Source organism: Leptonychotes weddellii, chromosome 4 (assembly GCF_054177405.1).
Source record: "Leptonychotes weddellii isolate Sample4059 chromosome 4, ASM5417740v2, whole genome shotgun sequence".
In the NCBI taxonomy this organism is placed as follows: domain Eukaryota; kingdom Metazoa; phylum Chordata; class Mammalia; order Carnivora; family Phocidae; genus Leptonychotes; species Leptonychotes weddellii.
The window spans coordinates 75554719-75577172 of NC_138372.1; the positions used below are offsets into that span (position 1 = coordinate 75554719).

The 22454-nt window shown below is 34.0% G+C and overlaps 1 protein-coding gene across 1 annotated transcript in view; it reads right to left on the reverse strand.

Annotated features, from left to right (window-relative positions):
• The window catches only part of DPYD (dihydropyrimidine dehydrogenase), a 741385-nt gene that overhangs the window by 569706 nt on the left and 149225 nt on the right, over nucleotides 1-22454 (reverse strand). Inside the window, exon 3 of the mRNA XM_081817099.1 lies at nucleotides 5566-5671. Within this exon, the coding sequence (XP_081673225.1) occupies nucleotides 5566-5671 (106 nt within the window). The remainder of the gene's footprint in view (nucleotides 1-5565; nucleotides 5672-22454) is intronic.

Genomic DNA, 22454 nt, shown 5'->3' on the forward strand with positions numbered 1-22454 from the left:
GTTAAAATGAGAATAACAACAGTACGTAGCCCATTGGGTTCTTATAAAGATATAGTGAGTTAATATTTATATCTACCTCATTGAGTGATTATGAAGATTAAATGAGTTAATATTTTTAAAACATATAGAATAGTGCTAGCATACAGTAACTCTTACATAAGTATTTATTCAATAAATTAAACCAAATATAAACATTTTTTTCATTATAGGTATTTATTATTTACGTAAGTTTGAAGAATAGTTATTTAAAAATGTATTTTTTCTAAACATTAACAGCAGTAACTGGGGTATTACCGAAATTCTGGCTGTCTTTTTCATCCAATTTCAAATTAATCTATTTCCAAGCAAACCAATAGCAAAGATAAAGGAACCCAACCATTTTTCTCACTGGAAGAGGAAATCGGAGAGACACCAGGAAAGTCAATCAGCATTGCATTCCAATGTGATAATTGCTTTGATAAAGGAACCCACAGGGTGTTTTGGGAGAATAGAATGGCAAGAACCAGGGAGCTCCATGAGAGACACCTGAACTGAATTCTGAAGCAAGCTTGAAGTGTTTTCTGAGGCAGGGAAAGAACATACTGGAGTGCATGGAGGGTGAAAAATGACTTGATGTGCTCACAGAAATACAGAGTTCTAGAGTGGGGCAAGTGTTGCAGATGGAACTGTAGGAATAAAGCAGGCAGGAGCCAATGCTTAAAGATCATTTTGTGAAAAACTCTCGTCTAAGCAGGAAGATGTCGTGATCTTTTTTAAAAAAATTGTGGAAAATACATTTTTCTTTTACATAGGGTAATCAGCATAGGGTTTGATTAGGAATGAATATTTAAATTTAATTTAAATGTATGCAGGGGCGTGTTTTACTTTTTGAAAAGGGGGAAGTGGCATCATTTTTATGGAGGAAAACTTTTAGATAAATTTGTGTCGGTTCCACACATGAAACTGAATAGTTCCAACAGGAAGAAAATCCAGATCTGGCTATTGCTCTCCAAATCTCTTCTCCCAGCACCTGAAATATTACAGCCACTCTTGCACTTACAAAGAAGAAAAATAAGTCTAGACAGATCTCTTTTACATGAAGTAATTCCAGTATACTTTTAAGTCACCATCTTCAAGTAAGCTTCAGTAAATCCTTCCCTTCAGCAGCACAAACTTAGAACACAGTGGCTTTTTTTTTTTTTTTAAGATTTTATTTATTTGACAGAGAGAGAAACGGCGAGAGAGGGAACACAAGCAGGGGAGTGGGAGAGGGAGAAGCAGGCTTCCCGCGGAGCAGGGAGCCTGACGCGGGACTCCATCCCAGGACCCGGGGATCATGATGTGAGCCAAAGGCAGATGCTCAACAACTGAGCCACCCAGGCGCCCCAACACAGTGGCTTTTTAATAAGTAACTTTGAGTTGAATTATTCCTGCTCTGCTCTAATATCTAGATAGCTAAGATTTATATAAATTTGTTTATAAATTCTATTATTGGTGAATGATATAATATTATTTTAAGGCCAAATATTTTATTCTACTGTTGTTTTAACAATGTAATGAGTCCCTTCAGCACTGTGCTGTCACTTACCCATTATTTATTTGATGAAACCTGACCCTTTGTTCTGTTCACTTTTGTGAACCATCAGATACTCAGAAGTATTTTCCATTGTTAAAACTCTTATTAAAACTCTTACCTGGATCTTTCATAAGACTTTTGGAGTTTTCAGGGAGAGGAAAGAGAATATGGGAGCATCATGGGTTTGTTTTTGCCTGGTCGATTCAGATGGCCAAAATTAAAAAAATTAAAATTACATAGGATATTGTGATTTTAGTGCCAGTCAACATCAAAGTATGTTAATTTTTTAATTACATGTTATGCTTGCCCATTGCAAAAAAAATTCAAGTAGTATAACATTGTATGAAGTTAAATCTATCTCAGATCTTAGCCCACTGCCCTTAAGTAGGTTTACATATTTACAGATATTTTTTCATAGTCAACATATCATATAAATCTAGGAATCATATCATAATAAATAACTTATGTGTTGATTAAATTATTGGACTTTGTTTCTCTTTTATATCTTTATTAGAAATCAGATAGAAATCTGTTAGTTTTGCTATTATTGTTATATTATTCTGAAAATGCCTTCAAATAAGTCATAAAATATACAGTATCTTCAGTTTTGAAATTTACTGGAAAGTTTACTTTTAGAGCATCTATGACTAATATATATATATTATCTTTTGGTTACCTTCATAGAGGGGCTTCACTGATATTAAAATTTAAGAAGATAATTTGCACAGCATATGGATATGTTATAAAAAATAATGTCTTTTTTCTAAAAAGCCTGGGAAGATCCTCAATATAAATCAAAGAGTTATGACACTAGTGGGGAAATAATCCACATAAAATAAGATTATTGAGTAGCAGGAAAGCTGTAATAAAAACAGTCAGGACTGTCACCCAGTTCCATTTAAGGTCTGTAAAGGATCAAAAGTATATAGAGCATCATCTAACAGCTGTTTGGAATGTGAGAGGAACCACAGTTGTGGTGAACAACAGTATGCTGGTTTGGAAGAAATATACACAGCTTGTTGTAGTTAAATTAAAAATGGTATGTTTGGACTACAAAATGTATTGAGAGACTTGGGTTTTTGAAAATGGCTACATGCTAACTAAAGTGTATTATGGATGTATGTAGTCATATGTATAAAAACTTATTCAAATTAAAGTGACATATAAATATAGGTATTTTATTAATTATAAATTGTTACTTAAGGAAAGACCATATTTGTACATAGACAGTATATTTTGTCAGGGGAAAGTGCTATCCTACCCTGGAGGATAAGAAATTATGTGTTACCACCTCACCAGATGGCAGCAATTGAAAAGAGGAAGGGGGAGCTTTTGGCTTTCGACTCGGCTCAGAGGCGGAAGGTGCAACTGTCTTTGGTAGTCCTGAACCCAGGTTCATAAATCCCGACACCAGCTGCCTCCACCATGCTGCCTGAATTTGACCCCGGTGAACCATAGGTGCACCAATGGGGAAGTCAGTGCCAGCTCTGCCGTGGCCTTGAAGATCGGCCCCTGGTCTGTCTCCAAAAAACTTTGGTGATGACATTGCCAAGACAACTGGTGATTGGAAGAGTCTGAGGATTACAGTGAAACTGACCATTCTGAACAGACAGGCCCAGATTTTTTTTTTTTATTTAAATCCAATTAACCAACATATAGTACATCATTAGTTTTAGATGTAGTGTTCAATGATTCATCAGTTGCATATAACACTGAGTGTTCATCACATCACATGCCCCCTTAATGCCCAGATTCAAGTGGTACCTTCTGCCTCAGCTCTGATTATCAAAGCCCTCAAGGAACCACCAAGAGACAGAAAGAAGCAGAAAAACATTAAGAACAGTGGAAATACCACTTTTGATGATATTGTCAATGTTGCCCAACAGATGCAGCACCGATCTTTAGCCAGAGAACCATTAAAAAGATCCTGTGGGCTGCAGTGTTGATGGCCACCATCCTCCATGACATCCTAAATGACATCAGCAGTGGTGCAGTGGAATGCCCAGCTAATTACGAACTACAAAGGAAAAATATTTCAATAAAGGATCATTTGACAACCAAAAAAAGAAAAAAAGAAGAAGAAAGAAAGAAAAAGAAAAGAGGAACTGAGAAATATGCCTAACATAGGCACTGAAAATACGGAAGTACTAGGAGATAATGTGTGGAGCAGGAATGAAGGAAAGCATCATTCATCACATAGATTCTCATATTTAACAATTTGCATTCCTTAGACACTTGCTCAACTATAAGTTACACCTTTAGTAAGGATATAGGCATTTTCAAACTTTGCAGTATATTGGCTTTTTAAAAAAGATTTTAGGGCGCCTGGGTCGCTCAGTTGGTTAAGCGACTGCCTTCGGCTAGGGTCATGATCCTGGAGTCCCGGGATCGAGTCCCGCGTCGGGCTCCCTGCTCAGCAGGGAGTCTGCCTCTCTCTCTGACCCTCCCCCCTCTCATGCTCTCTATCTCATTCTCTCTCTCAAATAAATAAATAAAATCTTAAAAAAGATTTTATTTATTTGACAGAGGGAGAGAGAAAGCACGAGCAGGGGAAGCTGGAGAAGGAGAAGCAGGCTCCCCACTGAGAAGGGAGCCTGATGCAGGGCTCTATCCCAGGACCCTGGGATTGACCTGAGCCAAAGGCAGGCACTTAACCAACTAAGCTACCTAGATGCCCCAAACTTTTCAGTATATTTTTGTAGTTCAACCTGTCATCTTAGAATTTAACTAATTTTTAGGAGGAGATTATTTTTACCTCACACCGTTAGCATGGAGAAACAACCAGAAGCCCTAAGAAGAAAGGATTCTGTATAAATAGCTTTGGATCACTGATGAGATTGGCATATGCTTTGGGGATTTGATTTCTGAGGACATGTAATGACTTGTAGGAGTTTTCCATAAACATGTATGAGCAAATATGTATGTGCCAACTGCTAGCATAGATATCGAGAACCAAAGATGAATTATAGTCTCTGCCCCAGATGAACCTATAGTCTTTTTTTTTTTTTGGTTGCATTAGGTGACAGAGTTTCTTTTCCCGTCATCCCTTTCATCCATTCATTCACTCATTCTACTTTATCGGCCACCTGACATGTACATAGTGCAGTAGTAGCTGCTGTGTGGCATGCAGAGATGCAGCACATACGCTTGCTCTTGATACTAACTTGCTCTTGATACTAAGTTCTGGTCTACTCATCTACACATGGTAAAATCCTACTCTTGCTGCAGCTCTAGCATAAGTATCTCTGTCAAAGAAGGCTTCTCTGATTCTCTTGATACTATGTTCTGGTCTACTCATCTACACATGGTAAAATCCTACTCTTGCTGCAGCCCTAGCATAAGTATCTCTGTCAAAGAAGGCTTCTCTGATTCTCCTGATAGAGAAATAATTTCTCCTTTTGAAAACTCATAAGAGGAAAATGAAGACTTAATGCATATATTTATGTTTGTCAGATACCCACTTTAATGTATGTAAGTAGCAGTAAAACATTATGCTATGACTCTTAACTGAGTCCTTCCACATTAGAGAAAATACCATATAACTTTCAGAGCATTTTAAGGAGTATAAGAAAGTCTGTCAAGTAACTAAAGAAGTACATACTATTTAGTGTGAATTATAATTTTTAAAAAATTCTCACAATAAACTTCTGAGGTACAAATTATTGTCTCCCTTTGCATATGAGGAAGCTGATGCCCAGAGAATTTTAAGTTGTTTACCTAAAGTCATAAAACCAATAAAGTGAAGTCAGTAATTAAAATCAAGCACCAGAGCCTATTCTCTTAACATGTTCTCTTAACATGTATTCTATGTTTTCTCAGTTAATACATTTTAAGGCTATGGATTAACAAGCACATTTGAGCATTTAATATTAGTATGTATATAAGTCTAGGTATGTGTGTGTGTGTGTGTGTGTGTGTGTGTGTGTGTGTATGTGTGTATAAATTCAGACTTATTTATGCTGGCTATATTTAGTATAGCCAGATTTTACAAGGAGCCCTATCCTAGGTACCTGGCTTATCACTGTCTCATTACTGCAAGACAGAGAACGCTCTTTATCTTCTTCTTGAATCCAGCCATCTTCCTCAATGTCCTTAAGTATTCTCAATTCCCACCATCTTTAAGATGGATAAAGAGTGGTTTCCTAAGAGAGTGTTGCCAGGAAGACCATCCCTCCAGGACATAAAGCAGAGTTTTTATCAAAGATATTCTCTGGTTTTCTTGATTAAAGTCTACCTCTGTTGTAGCTGCAAGTGACAGGGATCAAATTATATCACAGGTTTTAATGCCTAGATGTCTCCTGGGCAGAAAAACATTTCAAAAATATTTTTATGTTTTTTTTTAATTCATTGGCTTTACTGTAACTGTTTCTGTATTATAGATATATATAAACATGAATGTATAATATTATTTCTAATAGTTGCAGTAATTTATTTTTTATTCCATTTCAACAATTCAGTTGTAAGTATGATCTTGCACTCTTAAATTGGTAACAGAGTGAAATTGGAAATGGGGGGCACTCTTCCCTCACTGCTGCAACCTGCATTGATTTCATTCTCCCCTCTAAGTCCCAGCATAATTATCATCAGTACTACACATTTGGCAAATAAACCTTGTTTTTTTTACGCACTGCAGAATTGTTGTTTAGTATTGTTATTTAAACCTTACCTTATTATTTAGTATTTCTGTTTCTGATATCTGAGAAGCCCCAGCGGATTCCGAAAGCCTTCAGGATTGACCCTACTTCCTTTAGTTAGACTCGTTTCTCTTTTCAGACCTACTTAGTTTTATCTTCTGCATGTATGAAGGGTGTGTTTATTTTCTTTCAGTGAATCTTCCTGCAGTTATTAAGGTACACATCCTTTTTGTTCCACCTGTGCACAACAAAAACTTATTTTCAAGTCACATCTTTGTCACATCTTCTCTTGTAAGAAAGAGAAAAATCTAAGTTTAAGAGCAGCATCCTCAGGTATCACGATGATACTCTCTTTATGTAGTAAAATAAGACAGTATGTTTAAAAATGTTCCGAAGGTGATAGGCACGAAGTTTTTATGGAAATATTTTATTTGCTCACAGGACAAGATGTACATGAGTTTGTGGCTTCTTATACTGTTGAGGTTTTTATAGCATACTTATTTTTTTTAAATCAAAACATGTTTAAAAACTATCTAATAACAACTGTCTATTCCAAAGTTATTTAAAATGTAATAAAATTAGCGTCCTAATTTTAGGAATTAGTGCCTCAATGACTACTAAGATTGTATAAGCCTTTGAAATCATATGATACCGTAAAACCCTCATATTTTCATCTTGACTTGAGAAGCTTCTTGAGGAGACCTTTTACTTTTTTTTCTTAAACTAAAATGGGACTCCAGGAGAGAGGATACTGTAGCCTTTTCCTAGCTGTGACTTCTAAACTGCTTTTTTCTCAGTCTTCAAATTACTCTGGCAAGGAGGCAGTGATGTTGGGAAGAGATAAAGTCAGTAGAACATCACCTTTTAAAATGCTCACCTGTCTTCATACGTGAATGGGATAGTCCTGGGTGTAAGATGGTAAATGTGTTCTAGTAGTTTCCTCGGCTGCCTTGGCCACTGGTCTTATTATGCTTCTGGGAGATTTCTGGAGCCTCAATACTCTCATGTATGAAGTGGAGGTAAAAGCAATCTTATTAATTTTTAAGAACCAGTTATATATGAAGATCAAAAGTGAGTATCAAAATTTAACCTAAGTCCTTCCATTCAATTCAAAGTATGCAAAAAGTGTAAAAGATACTTTTTTTAACCATTAGTATCTGAGAAAACCAATAATTCTCAGATACAGACCACAGAAATATTGTAGAAAAGTTTTTAACTATGTTTTATTCCCAGACTCATGACCATGATCATCCAGCAAGATATTTTGAGTGTCAATTATATGAATTGTGTACTGTTTTAAATCTTGCTTGTTTTGAATTGTCTGGAAGCACCCACATATGAATGGAAATTTCTTTTTTTTTTTTAAAGATTTTATTTATTTATTTGAGAGAGAGAATGAGATAGAGAGAACATGAGAAGGGGAGGGTCAGAGGGAGAAGCAGACTCTCCGCTGAGCAGGGAGCCTGATGCGGGACTCGATCCCAGGACTCCAGGATCATGACCTGAGCCAAAGGCAGTCGCTTAACCAACTGAGCCACCCAGGCGCCCAGGTGAATGGAAATTTCTAATAGGTAAATAGCTCTATTTAAAAATTATGTTTTGGTGTTAACCTATAAATTCAAATAAATATTAAAAGTCTTAAAACATGAACATCATTGGTTCAGCATCACCAAGGCAGAATGGTGCACAGCATAAAAAATTCAGTTTACTTTTCACAATGTTGCCATAGTTTCCCAGCCAAGCAGAATGTACAAGCTGGGCCAGGATGCATATTAGGAATATTTAAAATTAGTGCCACATACCCCTGAGCTAGTAACAATCTGTTGTGTAATCAGAGAAACACAATCAGAAAGAATGTAGGAAAGGCTATTAATTGAATATTGAGAGAAGTGGAGAGAATTATTAGAATCTAGGAATTGCTCTTGACTGTTTAATGTATCAGAACATTGAATTAGTCTCATCATGTTTTAAAGATACCAACTGTCTTTCTTGGGTGTTTCTGTTGTGATGGGATCTGGTACAAGGATTGTAAGGTGTGGAACTCAGACTTGTGTTAGACACTTCTAACCGCCCCCCCCCCCCGCTTTCTTTCTTTCTTTCTTCCTTTTTTTTTTTAAGATTTTATTTATTTGAGAGAGAGAGACAGAGATGGAGAGCACATGAGCAGGGAGGAGAGGCAGACACAGGCTCCCAGCTGAGCAAGGAGCCTTATGCAGGGCTCAATCCCAGCACCCTGGAATCATGACCTGAGCCAAAGGCAGACACTTAACTGACTGAGCCACCCAAGTGCCCCTAACCCATTTACCCTGATTTACACTCCTTCCATTCAATTCTGTGCTGTTTCAGTAGAAATATTGCCAAAGTGGGGTAGGATATTAGTGTATGTATTCACCTATTCTGGTTATTATAGGGTAGGGAAGTCAGATCCTATACCTCTCTGCTACATTTCAGTTAGTTAGACCTTCCAAACAAAGGTACTAAACATGAAAGATCTGAAGCAATACAACATCAATATTAGGAAAATATTTTTTTCTTGTAAATACTAACTTGCCTAATTTTATTACATATAGACTAATACAGATTATATCATAGCCTGATCAGACAGTGCTAACTTGATTGAACCAAAGTCTAGCAAAAAAACAAAGACAATGCAACATGATGTTTTAAGGTTTCCATACAGATTTGTGTGATTTTTTTTAACTGAGGAAGAAATTGTTATTTAAACTCATGGATTGGAAAATTCTTTTAATAAGCATAGGTTACAATTCCAGCTGCTCTGGATGCTTAACAATAGAAGAAGCAGGCATCTGTTTTCAGATGTGTGAAGAATGAAATGCTGTTCATTTCATGACTTACTATAATATTTTCTGGTGTTATGCCATGGAGTAAAACTGTCCAGCCTCACTAGGATTTGGGGAGAGGAATCATGGCTCTCTTTCCTTGGAGAAAGATCTGTATATCTCTAATAGTTTTTGTCCCTTAAGTAGCAGTACTAAAGTTTTCATACATTTTTTATGGTCATGTTGAATCATGAAGGATTAATAGTATTAAGGATTCTATATTTTGCTTTTAATGAAATCCATTGTTATGCTCTCTATTAAATGTGGAAATGAAAAAAGTTTATCACTAATAAATCTAAGATGTTTCATTGCTTAAAAAATAATCTAATATACTTCTTTTAGTATAAATATAATTATTTGGGGATTAAAGTATTACATAATTGTTTATCTGAATTAACTTTTGGCTCTTACAATGCATTTAAAAATAAACTGCATTATAACAGAGTAACTTTGAAACATAAAAGGGGAATTAAACGAATGAAGATAAAAACAAGTGTAATTTAAATGTTACTTCTAAGGAAAATTTATGTAGAACTGTGGTTTACAATAATTGTTGACATATTCCCCTAAGTACTGTGTCTGTGATTTTTCATGGTATCAATCATTTAAAGCAATTTAGGTAATAACATTCTGACATGCATTTCTGCTATTTTATTTACACCATTTGCCTACATCATTGTAATGCAGTACCTTTCTGATTTGGTACAGTAAATGCACTCTGTAATATCTATTATGGCATGGTCAAAGGATAATTTATTGTCAAATAGAAAAATAGGTCAACACTAATGTCACTTGATGATCAACCCTCCCCCCCCCGCCCAAGTTTAATAAAACATCTCACCAGTATGCATTCCAGTGCAGTGGTTGATATTTTATTAGGACTACCTGGCTATAGCAGTAGTGTAATTACTGAGCTGTCAGAGTGATAAGTGGGATTAATGGCAGCCTGATGCACTTTAGTCTGCAGAGCGCTTAGAGAATTGCAAGATGGTATTATTATCAGAGTCTGCCCATTCTGGCATATTCATGGCACCAAAGGAAAAAAAAAAAAGAATGCTACAATTCAGGTTTGCATTGCCCTGCCTCATTAACATCTGACATTTCCAACAGCTGTTATTTGTGAACTAGCTCAATAATAAAAAGGGAATTATTTGGTAAAGAGGCTTAATAACCACAACTAAAAATCCTTACATTGTCAGTGCTGTTAAGTGAATCTGTTTGTGTTGAATTTAAGATTTCTCTAGAAGAACAGGGAAATACACTGTGCATTAATTTGGCTCATTCATATCTGCTGACAATATAACTTTATTTTTTAATTGCCTTATTATTCAAGATGGGTGTTAGAAAAAAGAAAAGCAGAAAACTTGTGACTTCATTAGGGATAAGCAGAATCTATATGATATAAATATGATATATATACACATGTACAGAGATGGATACACATATGTATACTTATAAATACATACACACACACACACACGCATACACAATGAAAAATAAGTACATTTGTTGCTTTATTACTGTGAATTGCCAAATAGTTTTAAAACTGTTGAAATGACTTTTTTAAATGAATTAGAAGATATTGGCGTATTATTTGCTAAATTTTTAGCTATTTTATTTTACTACATCATAAGAGATCCTTTCAAATCACTAATAATGTTCAACATATTTATCCATGTGAAGATAACACATATAATATCACCTCATTTCAACATCATAGACCAAATAGACCATGCATTATGCTCTGTTTGCACTGTTGTGCAATGTATGCTGCTGATTACACTTTCAAGAATTTCTTTTTGAACTCAGTGACAGTGTTTTAGGGGAAAAATCATGAGTATGAGAAGATAGGAATTCAACTAAATGATAGATGTGAATCTAACAATGGCATTTAGAGAAATGATAGGGGAGAGGTTTAATGACTACATTTCAGAGAGGACAATTGATTATGAAAAGCCTTCGGTACTCATTGTGTAAAATTTAATTTAGAGAGAAGGCTAAGGGCACAAACCAGAGAAAAGAGATCAGATTTAAAAACAAGATATTAATTAGGTGCTGAGAAATTGGTTCAGACAATGACGAGGACTCTCCTACTCACAAAAGAATGACAAGGAGACCGGTATTGTTTTCTCAAGGAAATGAAGCAAGGTCTTTACACATGGAAGTAGATAGAAAATGAGCTAGCTAGTCACCTTTGTCACTGAGCAGTGGTGTATCTTTAAGTTTTAGATCTCCAGCCTAATTCTTCTCTACTCCTGTTCTCACTGTGTGACCGACCAACCTGGATTAGTTTATGTACCTTTTCATGTTTTCCAGGCCTGGGCACATATTGGGTCATTCTCTTGAGTGACCTTGCACTCCAAATCCCATCCTTTTCCACTTCCCTCGTGCCCATTCATTCTGAAATCTTCCCTTTGAGTATTACTCTTTCCAATGAGCTTTCTCTGCTTCTCTCCCTCCAGCACTATTGTTCCTCTTAAATATTCCCTTAGGATGCTCTTTTCACCCAAATTCACATTAACAACTACCATTGCCTTTTATACATGTGAACTTCCTCCAAACTGCAAGGTGCTTGAGAGCAGGACCATGGTGGTCTTGTTTATCAGTTTTATATCCTCATATCCCAGGTTCTGCCATGTAACAGGGGCTCATTAGATATTTCTTAAGTGGATAAATAAATAACACACATTAATGTGCAAACTAAGGACCGTTCCAGCCTGTGGTTTCAGTCCTGATGTAGTAATTAAACTTGCTCTATAGAACCAACCATGTATATCAGATCACCTCAAAGTCTCCCCCCAAAAAATACAAATTCCCAGGCCAATAACTCAGACTGAGGAGGGGCTCCTCTGTGGAAACTGTGACATTTATCAAGCTGGTTCTTAGACACACTAAAGTTTGAACCTATCTCTGGCCAGTTCCCCAGGAAGCAGATTTTGAAATGAGATTAGTACACAGGAAGTTTATTAGAAGATCAACATTTGTATAAGAGTGAAGGAATCAGGATTGGACAGATAGCCATAATAAAGGGTGCAGGGTCTCTGCAGACTTGTTCCCAAGTCTGGGCAAAGGTACTGGGCCTCGGGCACCTGGGTGGCTCAGATGGTTAAGCGTCTGCCTTCGGCTCAGGTCATGATCTCAGGGTCCTGGGATCGAGTCCCGCATCGGGCTCCCTGCTCCTTGGGAGCCTGCTTCTCCCTCTGCTTCTCTCTCTCTGTCTCTAATGAATAAATAAATAAAATCTTTAAAAAAAAAAAAAGGTACTGGGCCTCTAACCTCTTCATTGACCTGTAATTAGAAGCAGCCTGCCATTGGAAAGAGGACATGACCTTGGTTAAGCCTGTTCTCTTTGGCTGAGGGCGCAGCAGCAGGGGAATAAATGCTTCGTTCTGGAAGGGGGTGGATCTGGACTATGCATTGAAGTATGTACTACAAAGCCCAGTTGCCATGTGAATAGTTTGTAGGTTAAAAAACATCAGAAAATTGGAGGGAGGGAGAGATGATGGGAGGGAAAGAAGGAGGGAGAGAGTAAAGGTGGGAGACAAAGTGGGAGGCATGAGGAGAGGAAGAAAGATGTAACGAGTGGTAAAATGAGAGAGACTTTGCTTTTGTGTTCGTATAATAATTTTGGTGTAAAGGCATACAAAACTTTTATCATAAAAGACTGCATTCTCTAAGCATTGTCAGTTTAGTTAGAGGTCAAAACAAGACCGGTTTAGTAAATGAGTAAATGATGTATCTTAAATAAGTATAGTCCTCTTAATCTCTAGGAGGAACATGGAAAGGATGGGCAGTTAACCTGAGTGGTGCTATTTTATGCATCTCAGAAGGTGTACAAAAAATGAAACACAGATGCTCTATATTTCCTGCTTAACAAAAGATTTTATACCTAAAAAAATAGCACTATTTTATTTGTCCTTACTAGACACTAACTTTGAATGGGTATCGGGTACAGAATATATAGAATATTATCTCAGTTACTTTATAGTTTCTTTAATCTGGTCATTTTATTCCTTAGGTGCCTGAAATGTGTAGATGCCCCCTGTCAGAAGAGCTGTCCAACCAATCTAGATATCAAATCATTCATCACAAGTATTGCAAACAAGGTAAATTCAGATTTAGCTCTGCAAATGAAAATAACAGCACTTGATCTTGGTATCTACCTAGTATGACCTGTGATTAAAGCATAAAGCTTGTTTTAGTAAATTGGGTGAAGTATTGAAGATATGATTTCTATAGGCATGTAAAAATGTGGTACATTTTGTTAATTAGTCTCTTCCAAGTTGTGATATAATTTTTAGAAAAATGCATATTCATTGTTTACTGACTTAAAAATTAGTTTTTGTTGAAATTAATGATTTTTTAATCCAAGGCACTCACTGAATAGATTGACTGTAGTTTAAGCTTGCTAAATGCTTAGATAGGAACTGTCACTGATTAACAAAACACATTTCAAATTTGTGAAATATTTTTGTTTTAAGATATGTTTTGGTATTAAGTCTGGCACACTGAGACACATAAAGGAAATGGACTTTTCCCTGTTGCTAAAGTTCAGTTAATTTGTTTAAGATTTGGAATAAATCACAGAGACTAGATAAGAGTTATAACCAAAAAACACCAAGACCAAAAAATAGACAATGGGCTTTTATGAGCTTTTATATTCCTTTTTGAACAAAAGGAATTTTAATCTTTTTTTTAAACTAATGTGAGAATAAGCCCAGTTTTTCATTCACTAAGTGAATGCTTGATTGAATAATTAATTAATTGTATCTTTTGTTTGTGAAAGGAGTATTGCGAGCTCTTAGCCACGTGTCTGATGCTTTGGCAAATGGGCAAAAGCTGAAGGAAGTCTTCCCAAAAGGATGCAGAGAATCCTTCTTTTCACAGTGTTTGACGCTTATGTTCTAAAATGCTGTACAAATCCCATAAGTACTCCTTCAACAACCAGCTTTTTTATAAAGATCATTTCTCAATGTCAATTATTTAAAAAAAATATTTTTAGGAGAAAAATGGTGCATTTCTATAGTTTTAGGATTTCGAAAGAATTAATGTTATTACTTAGGTATATGGTATAGTATTAATCTACATGGACATATTCATTAGGATTTTAAGTCTAGGTTAAATATTTAGATTGAACACTTATTGTGAACCCAGGGAAAATTATTTATGAAACAAAGTATCTGTCTTACAAGGTTGTGGTATAAACGAAATAATTCTTGTATGCGACCAACATAGTCATTATTTAACAAATATTTTGTTGATGTGGAGTTATTAATTTCCCTCTACATTAAGTATGGTAAATATTATACAAGGGCTTACTGTTTTTGTAGCTGTTATTATTTATTGAGTAGCTTCTATGTACCAAACACAGTGACTGTATTGGGTTCCTGCTATGGCCCTGCCTTTTAAGAGTTCATAATTTATGAGTAAAAACAGATACAAAAAAAAAAAAAAAGAACACCTTAACCATATTGGATGTAGCTGGTGCTGCAATCTGTGCAATCCAGGAAGAGTATTCAGCATGGGCAAAGGCAGCAATGTGAGTGTGTATGTGACAAGTTTGGGCAAATATAGTAACTCCAGTGTGGCTAGGGTAGGGCCTAGACTACAGAAAAAAAAAGTGATGGGAAAGAGAGAAAGCAATTAGACTGGGATTCAGTTGTGAAAATATTGTCATTCTATGCTCAATATTTGAGACTTAATCCCATGCATAGTAGAAAATCACCAATGCTTTATATTTGTTTTGTAATTAAGAAGATGAGTTCTAGTTTAGGAAGGGACCTCATTATTAACTTTATATTATCCCAAACATCTATCATCAAAGACCTTTGTCTTATATGTAAAAATAAATAAATCATGTGAAACTTACATGTGAAATCTTTTTTGTTTAATAATGACTTCATAGAAATGGAATGAAACCAAATGTCTGAAGTTTGAAGGCTGAAGTGTTTTGGCTAAAATTATTTCCAAGGTAGCACTCTTGACTTCAAGCATGAGAAGATATTACAGTTATGATCCATGCTAGCTAAATGTCCCCTAGATATTCCAAAATTCAGTGGTGATATTGTAATTCTAATTAGTGTATACCCCATTCATTCAAGGTCTATACAAATTTATAGGAAAAAAAAAAGCTAAAGGGAATAATGGTATTCTTTGAGAAGTTTATAAAATGTCTAAGCAAGATCAGAATCATCTCTATTTTAGGAAAACTTTCTGTTTCATTAATTTGTCTGTATTCTTTACTGCCTAATGAAGCGTTCTGCTTAGCTATATATTTAAACGGATTTTGATATGAAGAGAAGATAGTTGGAGACATTTAATTGAAAATGTGATCTTTTGCCAGGCATTTAGGGAACTGTATCGTTAAGTAGTATTTTGTGGAAGAATCACTGAAGTAATCATAAAAGGTCAGAGATTCTTGTTCTTTAAAGCCTGCAGCTTTTTAGATATTTACCAGCTGTGTACAATGTAGGCTCTCCCACATTGCTCTGCCATTGGACCTCAACTCAGGAGGGGGATTCTTTCCAGGTTGAGAGGGTAATTGAATCGCCAGACTCAATGAGCCTGTGCCTCTTTGAGAAAAGGATGTCACTTGTATTATATTGTGTTAGGTTTCTGTGATTCAGGGAGTTTAGGCCAATACTTCCATTCTTTATTTTCTTACAAACTGGATTACAGCTCTAGTTTTCAAAGGTACACTCAATTCTATTGTACCTCCTCAGTCAGTTTTTCTCTGTTTCGTACATGCAGGCTGTTGTTTGCAATTGTATCTCCCAATCGGAAGTACACGTTTCAGAGTCATCAAACTGTGACTACTGGGTTATGTTTCTTGATAGCTTTCCTTTGGGAAAAAAAACAGTACTTTATATCAGAATGCATGAGGTTGATCTATAAATGTAGTGAAAAAGAATGACTGTTTTTCAAAATGTTCCTTCGTTTCATGATGCTTTATTTTAAGCAATAGAGATACTTTCTCTTTTCAAAAGTTTCTGTCAAATTGTAAAGCATTGATTTTTCCACTGATTTGTATATTATATAGAATCCGTGTGCCCAGATTTGTGTGGCTTTTATACCTAGATAACTAAATTTAATAATACACATTAGAGGAAAGCTGACTAAATGACTCAGTGTAAAGCTCTTCTTTTTGATAGATACCCACTGAAAGGATGAGAAGTCAGGGGAGAAACAAAAATGTCACCAGCAGAATTCATTTGATAACCATTGACAACAATATTTTTATTTAAAAGAAGTCATCTTGATATATGTTCATGTGTATATGTGTATGTTTGTACATATATATACACACACATACATATCCATGATAAAGTGTTACAAAGCAGAAGTGCACTCAATAGATTTACTTCATCCTCCTCTTGGGTTTGTTTTTCAATTACAATGGCTAAGTGGTTTAATACCTTTTTCAAGTAAAATGTTGATCATTTCCAGAATAATTTCCTAAAAACATAGCTCTAATTATATCACTGCTTTATTCAAAAAATGTCAGTGGCTTCCCAATGCCTAGAAACCAATGTCCAAAACATAGGCTATTATGTAAGCCTATTGAGTTTTCTCCCACTATCATGACCGAGAAATAAGGAGATGAAAAAAAAATTAGGAAGCCCACAACTTATTACCCAATAGTATTTGAAAATATGAATATTTTAAATATGTAAAATAAAAAGGTAGTGGTAAGATTTCTTTTGGTATGCAAGGCTAGTTTCCTCACTTGTTTTGCTAAAGGATAACTATGAGGACCTCTGTTCTTTCTAAGAGGACTGTCAGAAACTTACCTCCCTGCTGCCATAAAATGGTGCTCAAGAGAACACAGCTTTTAAAAACTCTGTTATGCGCTTAGAGGGTAAACATGTAGAGTTGAATATGCCATTTGGCTTAAATAAATAGTTCTGAATTTGTGTGTTAATTTCATTTATAGTTGAGATGCCAATATTTGAGTAATGTGAAAAATGTTTTTTTCTAGGACTGAGTGAATTCAAATTTTTACAGCTGCTTTATAGTATGGGTCTGTGTCATTTAGGGTGTTAATCTGAGTGGGTCTTCTGGTAGAGAGTAAAGTACTATACTTCAAATTAGCTCATCCCTAAGTCATAAAATACTGTTTTCTGTCTATTAATTTTATCCTTTTAAAACTTGGTAAGATAGTATTGTTATGCTTTATTAGTCAATATTGGATTAGCTTTATTCACATTTTTGCCAATTTTCATTTTTTTTCCCTTTTCTTATCTTTTTTTTTCATTTTGGAGTTGCCATGGGAAAGTGGTTTACTTTTGTTTGTACTGATGTTATTGGAAAATTAATAGAAACCTAATTATTGTTCATTTGAGTGTTATGTGTCTTTGGAGGGGAGCTGTTTTAAAGATCTTTTTATCTTTAGTGTTCAACTGAATAGTGATTTATCTAAGTTGTATTTTTTTTTAAGATTTTATTTATTTATTTGAGAGAGTGAGTGAGAGAGTACATGAGCAGGTGCAGAGGAAGAAGAAGGCAGAGAAGCAGACTCCGCTGCGGAGCAGGGAGCCTGACGTGGGGCTCGATCTTAGGACCCTGGGATCATGATCTGAGTCAAAGGCAGATGTTTAACCAGACTGAGCCACCCAGGCGCCCCTAAGTTTGGATTTCTTTTTGTTTATCCTGCTTAGTTTTCACTGGAGTTCTTGAATCTGTGCATTGATGACTTTCATCATTTGGGGGAATTTCTCATTGACTCTATCATCTCCTTATGGAGCTCCTATTAGATATCTGTTAAACCTTTTTACTTTATTCTCCATGAGTGTTAACTTATCTTTTTTTGTTTTTTGTATTTTTAAAAACTCTGCTAGCTTTTAATTCATTTTCCAAGCCTGTCCTTAAATAATATAAAAATACTCATTTTCATACTCTGGGAGTTCTATTAAAGTTTCTCTCTGTCTGATTGTACTGTTGGTAGTGTCTACTGCTTCCACTGATTGTGCTTTATTTCTTCATATGTTTATTAATTTATTTATTTACTCACTCTGCTTTTCTTTGAAGCTTTATATGTAGAAATTCTGTGGGGAGTGCAATGAATACATTTTTCCTTACAAGGGATTTATATCTGCTATGTTCTCAGAGGACCTAAAAATGGGATCCAATATTCACCTGGTTTAGCAAATGCCTTTAAGATGATTCCACTTATTTTTCTGTCTTATTGCCTTGTCATTTTCAGTCTTGGACATGACAGCTCATGAATGTATTCATGATGGCTTTTTAAAAATATTTTACCTATAATTTTACCTTTTTAAATCTACTCTTGTAGCAGATAATTATTTCTCAATACATGTGGAAAAGTGCAATAATTATTTAAGATCTAATGGGTAGTCTAGATTGATTGAAACCCAGATTAGCAAATACTGGAATAATAATTGGGAAGCTATATGAAAGAAAGAAACCTTTGAAAAATAAGACAAAAACAGATTTGCCACATCAGATCTTAAACTCACTGTAAAGCTTCTATAATCAACATGTAGTGTTGGTACAGGAATACACATTTTCTGGAGCAGATGAAAGTCTGTAAAAAGAAACAAGTAAATATGAGAATGTAATATGTAATGAAGAGTGCATTTCAATTCAGTGGAAACTGATGGGTTCTTTGAAAAATCAGTCAGGTATAATTTTGAAATTACTTTAAGAACCCCCCATTAGGCCATGTAACATAAATTTTAAATGGACTAACTTTTAAATATTAAAAAAGAATTAAAAATAATTTGGAAGCTATAAATTATCTGAGAACAAATTTTACTACACACATTTTTATATAAAAGCTAACCCAACTTGAAACAAAGTGATTTTTTTTTTTACCATGCATTAACTTATGTTATCAAAGTGTTCCTGGATATTTAAATAATAACCTAAACCAGTATACACATAGGCAGATGTCATAAATGTTACATAAGAGGTATACACAAATGATTAATAACCTTATTAGAGATGTCTTACTTCCATATTAGCCAGAGATATGTAAATCAAAGGATGGGATACCACTTTTATCTCATCAGATTGTTGAAGTCAAGAAGTTTAATAACCACTTTTCTCTCATCAGATTGTTGAAGTTAAGAAGTTTAATAACCTCCTAAAGCTGGAAGGAAACAATAAGCATCACACAGTAGAAATATATTTGTAAATTACAAATATATATACCATTGTGCCAACAGTGCTTTATTATGTGCTCTTCCTAGAAAAATAAAAATACCACCATGTAATGATATAGGAACACAATATTTTATTGTAGCAATTGTAGCATCATTTGAAGTAGCCAATACCTGAGACAGCTATAGTGCCCATCATTATGAAAATTGCTTAGTCTGTTTATATTATGTATTTTATATTATTTATTATATTTTAATATGTATTATGTTTAATATTTTGTGTTTATGTATAATATGTTTATGTTTATATTATGTGTAATATTTATTTACATTTAATATTTATATTATGGAGTGTTGTGAGACTATTCTTAAAAATATATTATTATTATATTTATTGACCTAGAGGGATATCTCTATTAAGTGGAAAAAAGTAAGTTGCATATTAATATGAATAACATATTATCTTTAGAAAAAAATCCAATTTATATATAAGGAAACATGGCATAGAAGGATATAATTTAACTTTAGTTTCCTCAGTTGGTTGAGGTTGAAGGAGGGTGAAGAGAAGTTATTAACATTTTTCTTAGAAATCTCCATATTACTTTACTTCTACAATGAGTATGTATATTTTTAAATAAAAATAATAAGTTAAAGTCACTAGTAACATAATATAATAAAGCAGGGAGGTTAAAGTTTTTATTTTGGTGTAAAGAGTGAAAAATCCAGACTTTCTTCTTTTTCTCTAAATGACAATAATTTCAAATCTGCTGAATAATATAGTTTCCCACTGTCCTAAAATGCCACATTTATCATATATTTAATTTCACCTTTATTTAGGTATATTTTCAACCCTGTATTTGTCCTGCCAGTCTATCTATCTTTGACAGGACCAAGGTGTTTTAATTACTGTACTGGGTAATATACCTTATCATTGACTAAAGCCATTTCCCTGATAGTATATTAATTTTCAGAATACCCTAACTTTTGTCTGCATATAACACTAAAATGAAAAAAACCTCTACAAAATAATTATTGAACACTGTGTTCAGACTATAATAAAATATTAATTTAAAATTATTAATGCAAATGTATGCCCATTTCTCCTCATTCGTCAATTGATATAACATTAACTGAATATTCCAGAATTCATTTGTTAATTTTAATATATAATTCCTAGTGTTGACTCTGGCAAATGATAGGATACTAAATTTACTAGTGTTAAAGGACTGGAATATTATTTTCAAAATGTCCCATCTTGTTTAATGTATTCTGCTGAAAAAGATAAATAGATGTTACATTGTCTATTAAATCATTAATGCTTATGCAAAATCTGTCTTGTTTCTGTTTTGTAATATATATCTTTGGGCCTTTAAAAGGTTACATTTTTACTCTTAATCACAGCTAATACAATGTGTAATAGTAACGGCTTTTCTTCATATTTGTTTCAAAAGATGAACATTTAGTTCTGGAAAACCTTCTGTAACTCAAAGCACTGTTTAGTCAAATTTATTACAAAATGTAAGTGATACAAAAGTAATGTCAGTATAACTAAATGATAAAAGATTTCCATTTTACAACTTAAACCAATTTTATATGAAACAAGTAATACCATATTGTTTGTGGTTGTATGTTATGTGTGGACACATTTAAACATATGCCTTTGTTAATATTTTTTAGAACTTAAATTATTTAAAAAATAGAACAGTTACAATCTAGTTTGATATATGTATGTGTAAATTAAACTGAAGTCACAACTTTTTCTTTAGTGAATCATGACAAAGGAAAATCTGTATAAACACATAAGATACTGGTTAGAATATTTTTGAATATTAATAGGTAAAAATAAATGTAACAGAACCTAGATGAATGGAATTTTAATTTATCTAGCTATCTTATTGTATAGAAAGGAAATTCAAAACCCATCAAGGCTAAGTGATTTATCCCAGATCCCATAACTACTTGATAGAATAACTAAATTTTCTTGATTTTTTTTCTAGTGTGCTTTTGTCCACATCAGTCTACACAATCTGTATGAATAATGTATGTATATTATGAGTCATTATTAAAATATAAAGTATATAAAATATAAATGTAAAATATATATGTAAAATAGAAAATACAGGGCATAAAATATAGAGAATATTATATTTATATATACATATAAGCAACATATTTTCTATCATGACAATTTTGTAAGTGCTATTAACATCTTAAATGATAGGTAAAATGTATAACATAGTAGACTTCATCTTTTTAAAATTTTTTTATTTAAATTCAATTAAGTTAACATATACTGTATTACTAGTTTCAGGGGTAGAATTCAGTGATTCATCAGTTGCATGTAATACCCAGTGCTCATTATACCAAATGGCCTCCGTAATGCCCTTTACCTGATTATCCCATCCCCACCCCCCATCTCCCCTCCAGAAACAGCAAACTTCATCTTAAGGAAATTTGGGTTTAGTTTTCTGAAAACTGGTAAATTGAAAAATGTAGGTAAATTATTATAATCAAAACTAGTTTTACTTTTGAAAGTAGTAATGGGTTTAAATTAATGTACTTGGAATGGAGAGTTTTCTGGTGAATTTATTTGTACCCATTGTACAAATAGTGGCTGAGAGCTGGTTTTATGAGCCACAATATAATAATGCAGTATGGTAGACACTGCAGCACCATGTCAATTAAGAAATCTCACATTCTTGTCAGTGAAGAGCAAGCCCTCACAAAATAATCTGACTTTATTCTGTTTGAAAAGAAGAAAACAGGAGTGTTATAGTCTAGTTCTAATAGCATAAATAATGAAATTTTGCCTTTATTACTAATTATCTTATACATATAATTTTTTACAACAGTCACTGGATTTGTTGTTTTAAATCTTGTTCAAGATAAGTTACTTAGTTACTTTTCTTTGTATAGTTTTTGCTTCTTTCTTGCTGTCTTTCTTATTGTGCTTCCTAACATGAATTTTCTTTAATAATATTTAAAATCTTAAACCTTAGGATTAACATTATAAGAAAACCTTTTTTAGCTAGAAAAAGCCTAGGGGGAATGGGGTGCAGACTTAAATTTATTAAGTCTATTCTATGTTGTATAATGTACTAGGCATGCTATCTGTGTCAAATTAAAAAAAATACTTAGTGTAAATATGATGAGTTAAGAAAGAATTTTGATCTGCATTTTTTTAAATATATTTTTTTAAGATTTTATTTATTTATCAGAGAGAGAGAGAGAGACAGAGGCAGGCAGAGGGAGAATTTTTTAAATAAAAAATTTTAAAACGATGAAGTCCCCCTAGGTGGGACTC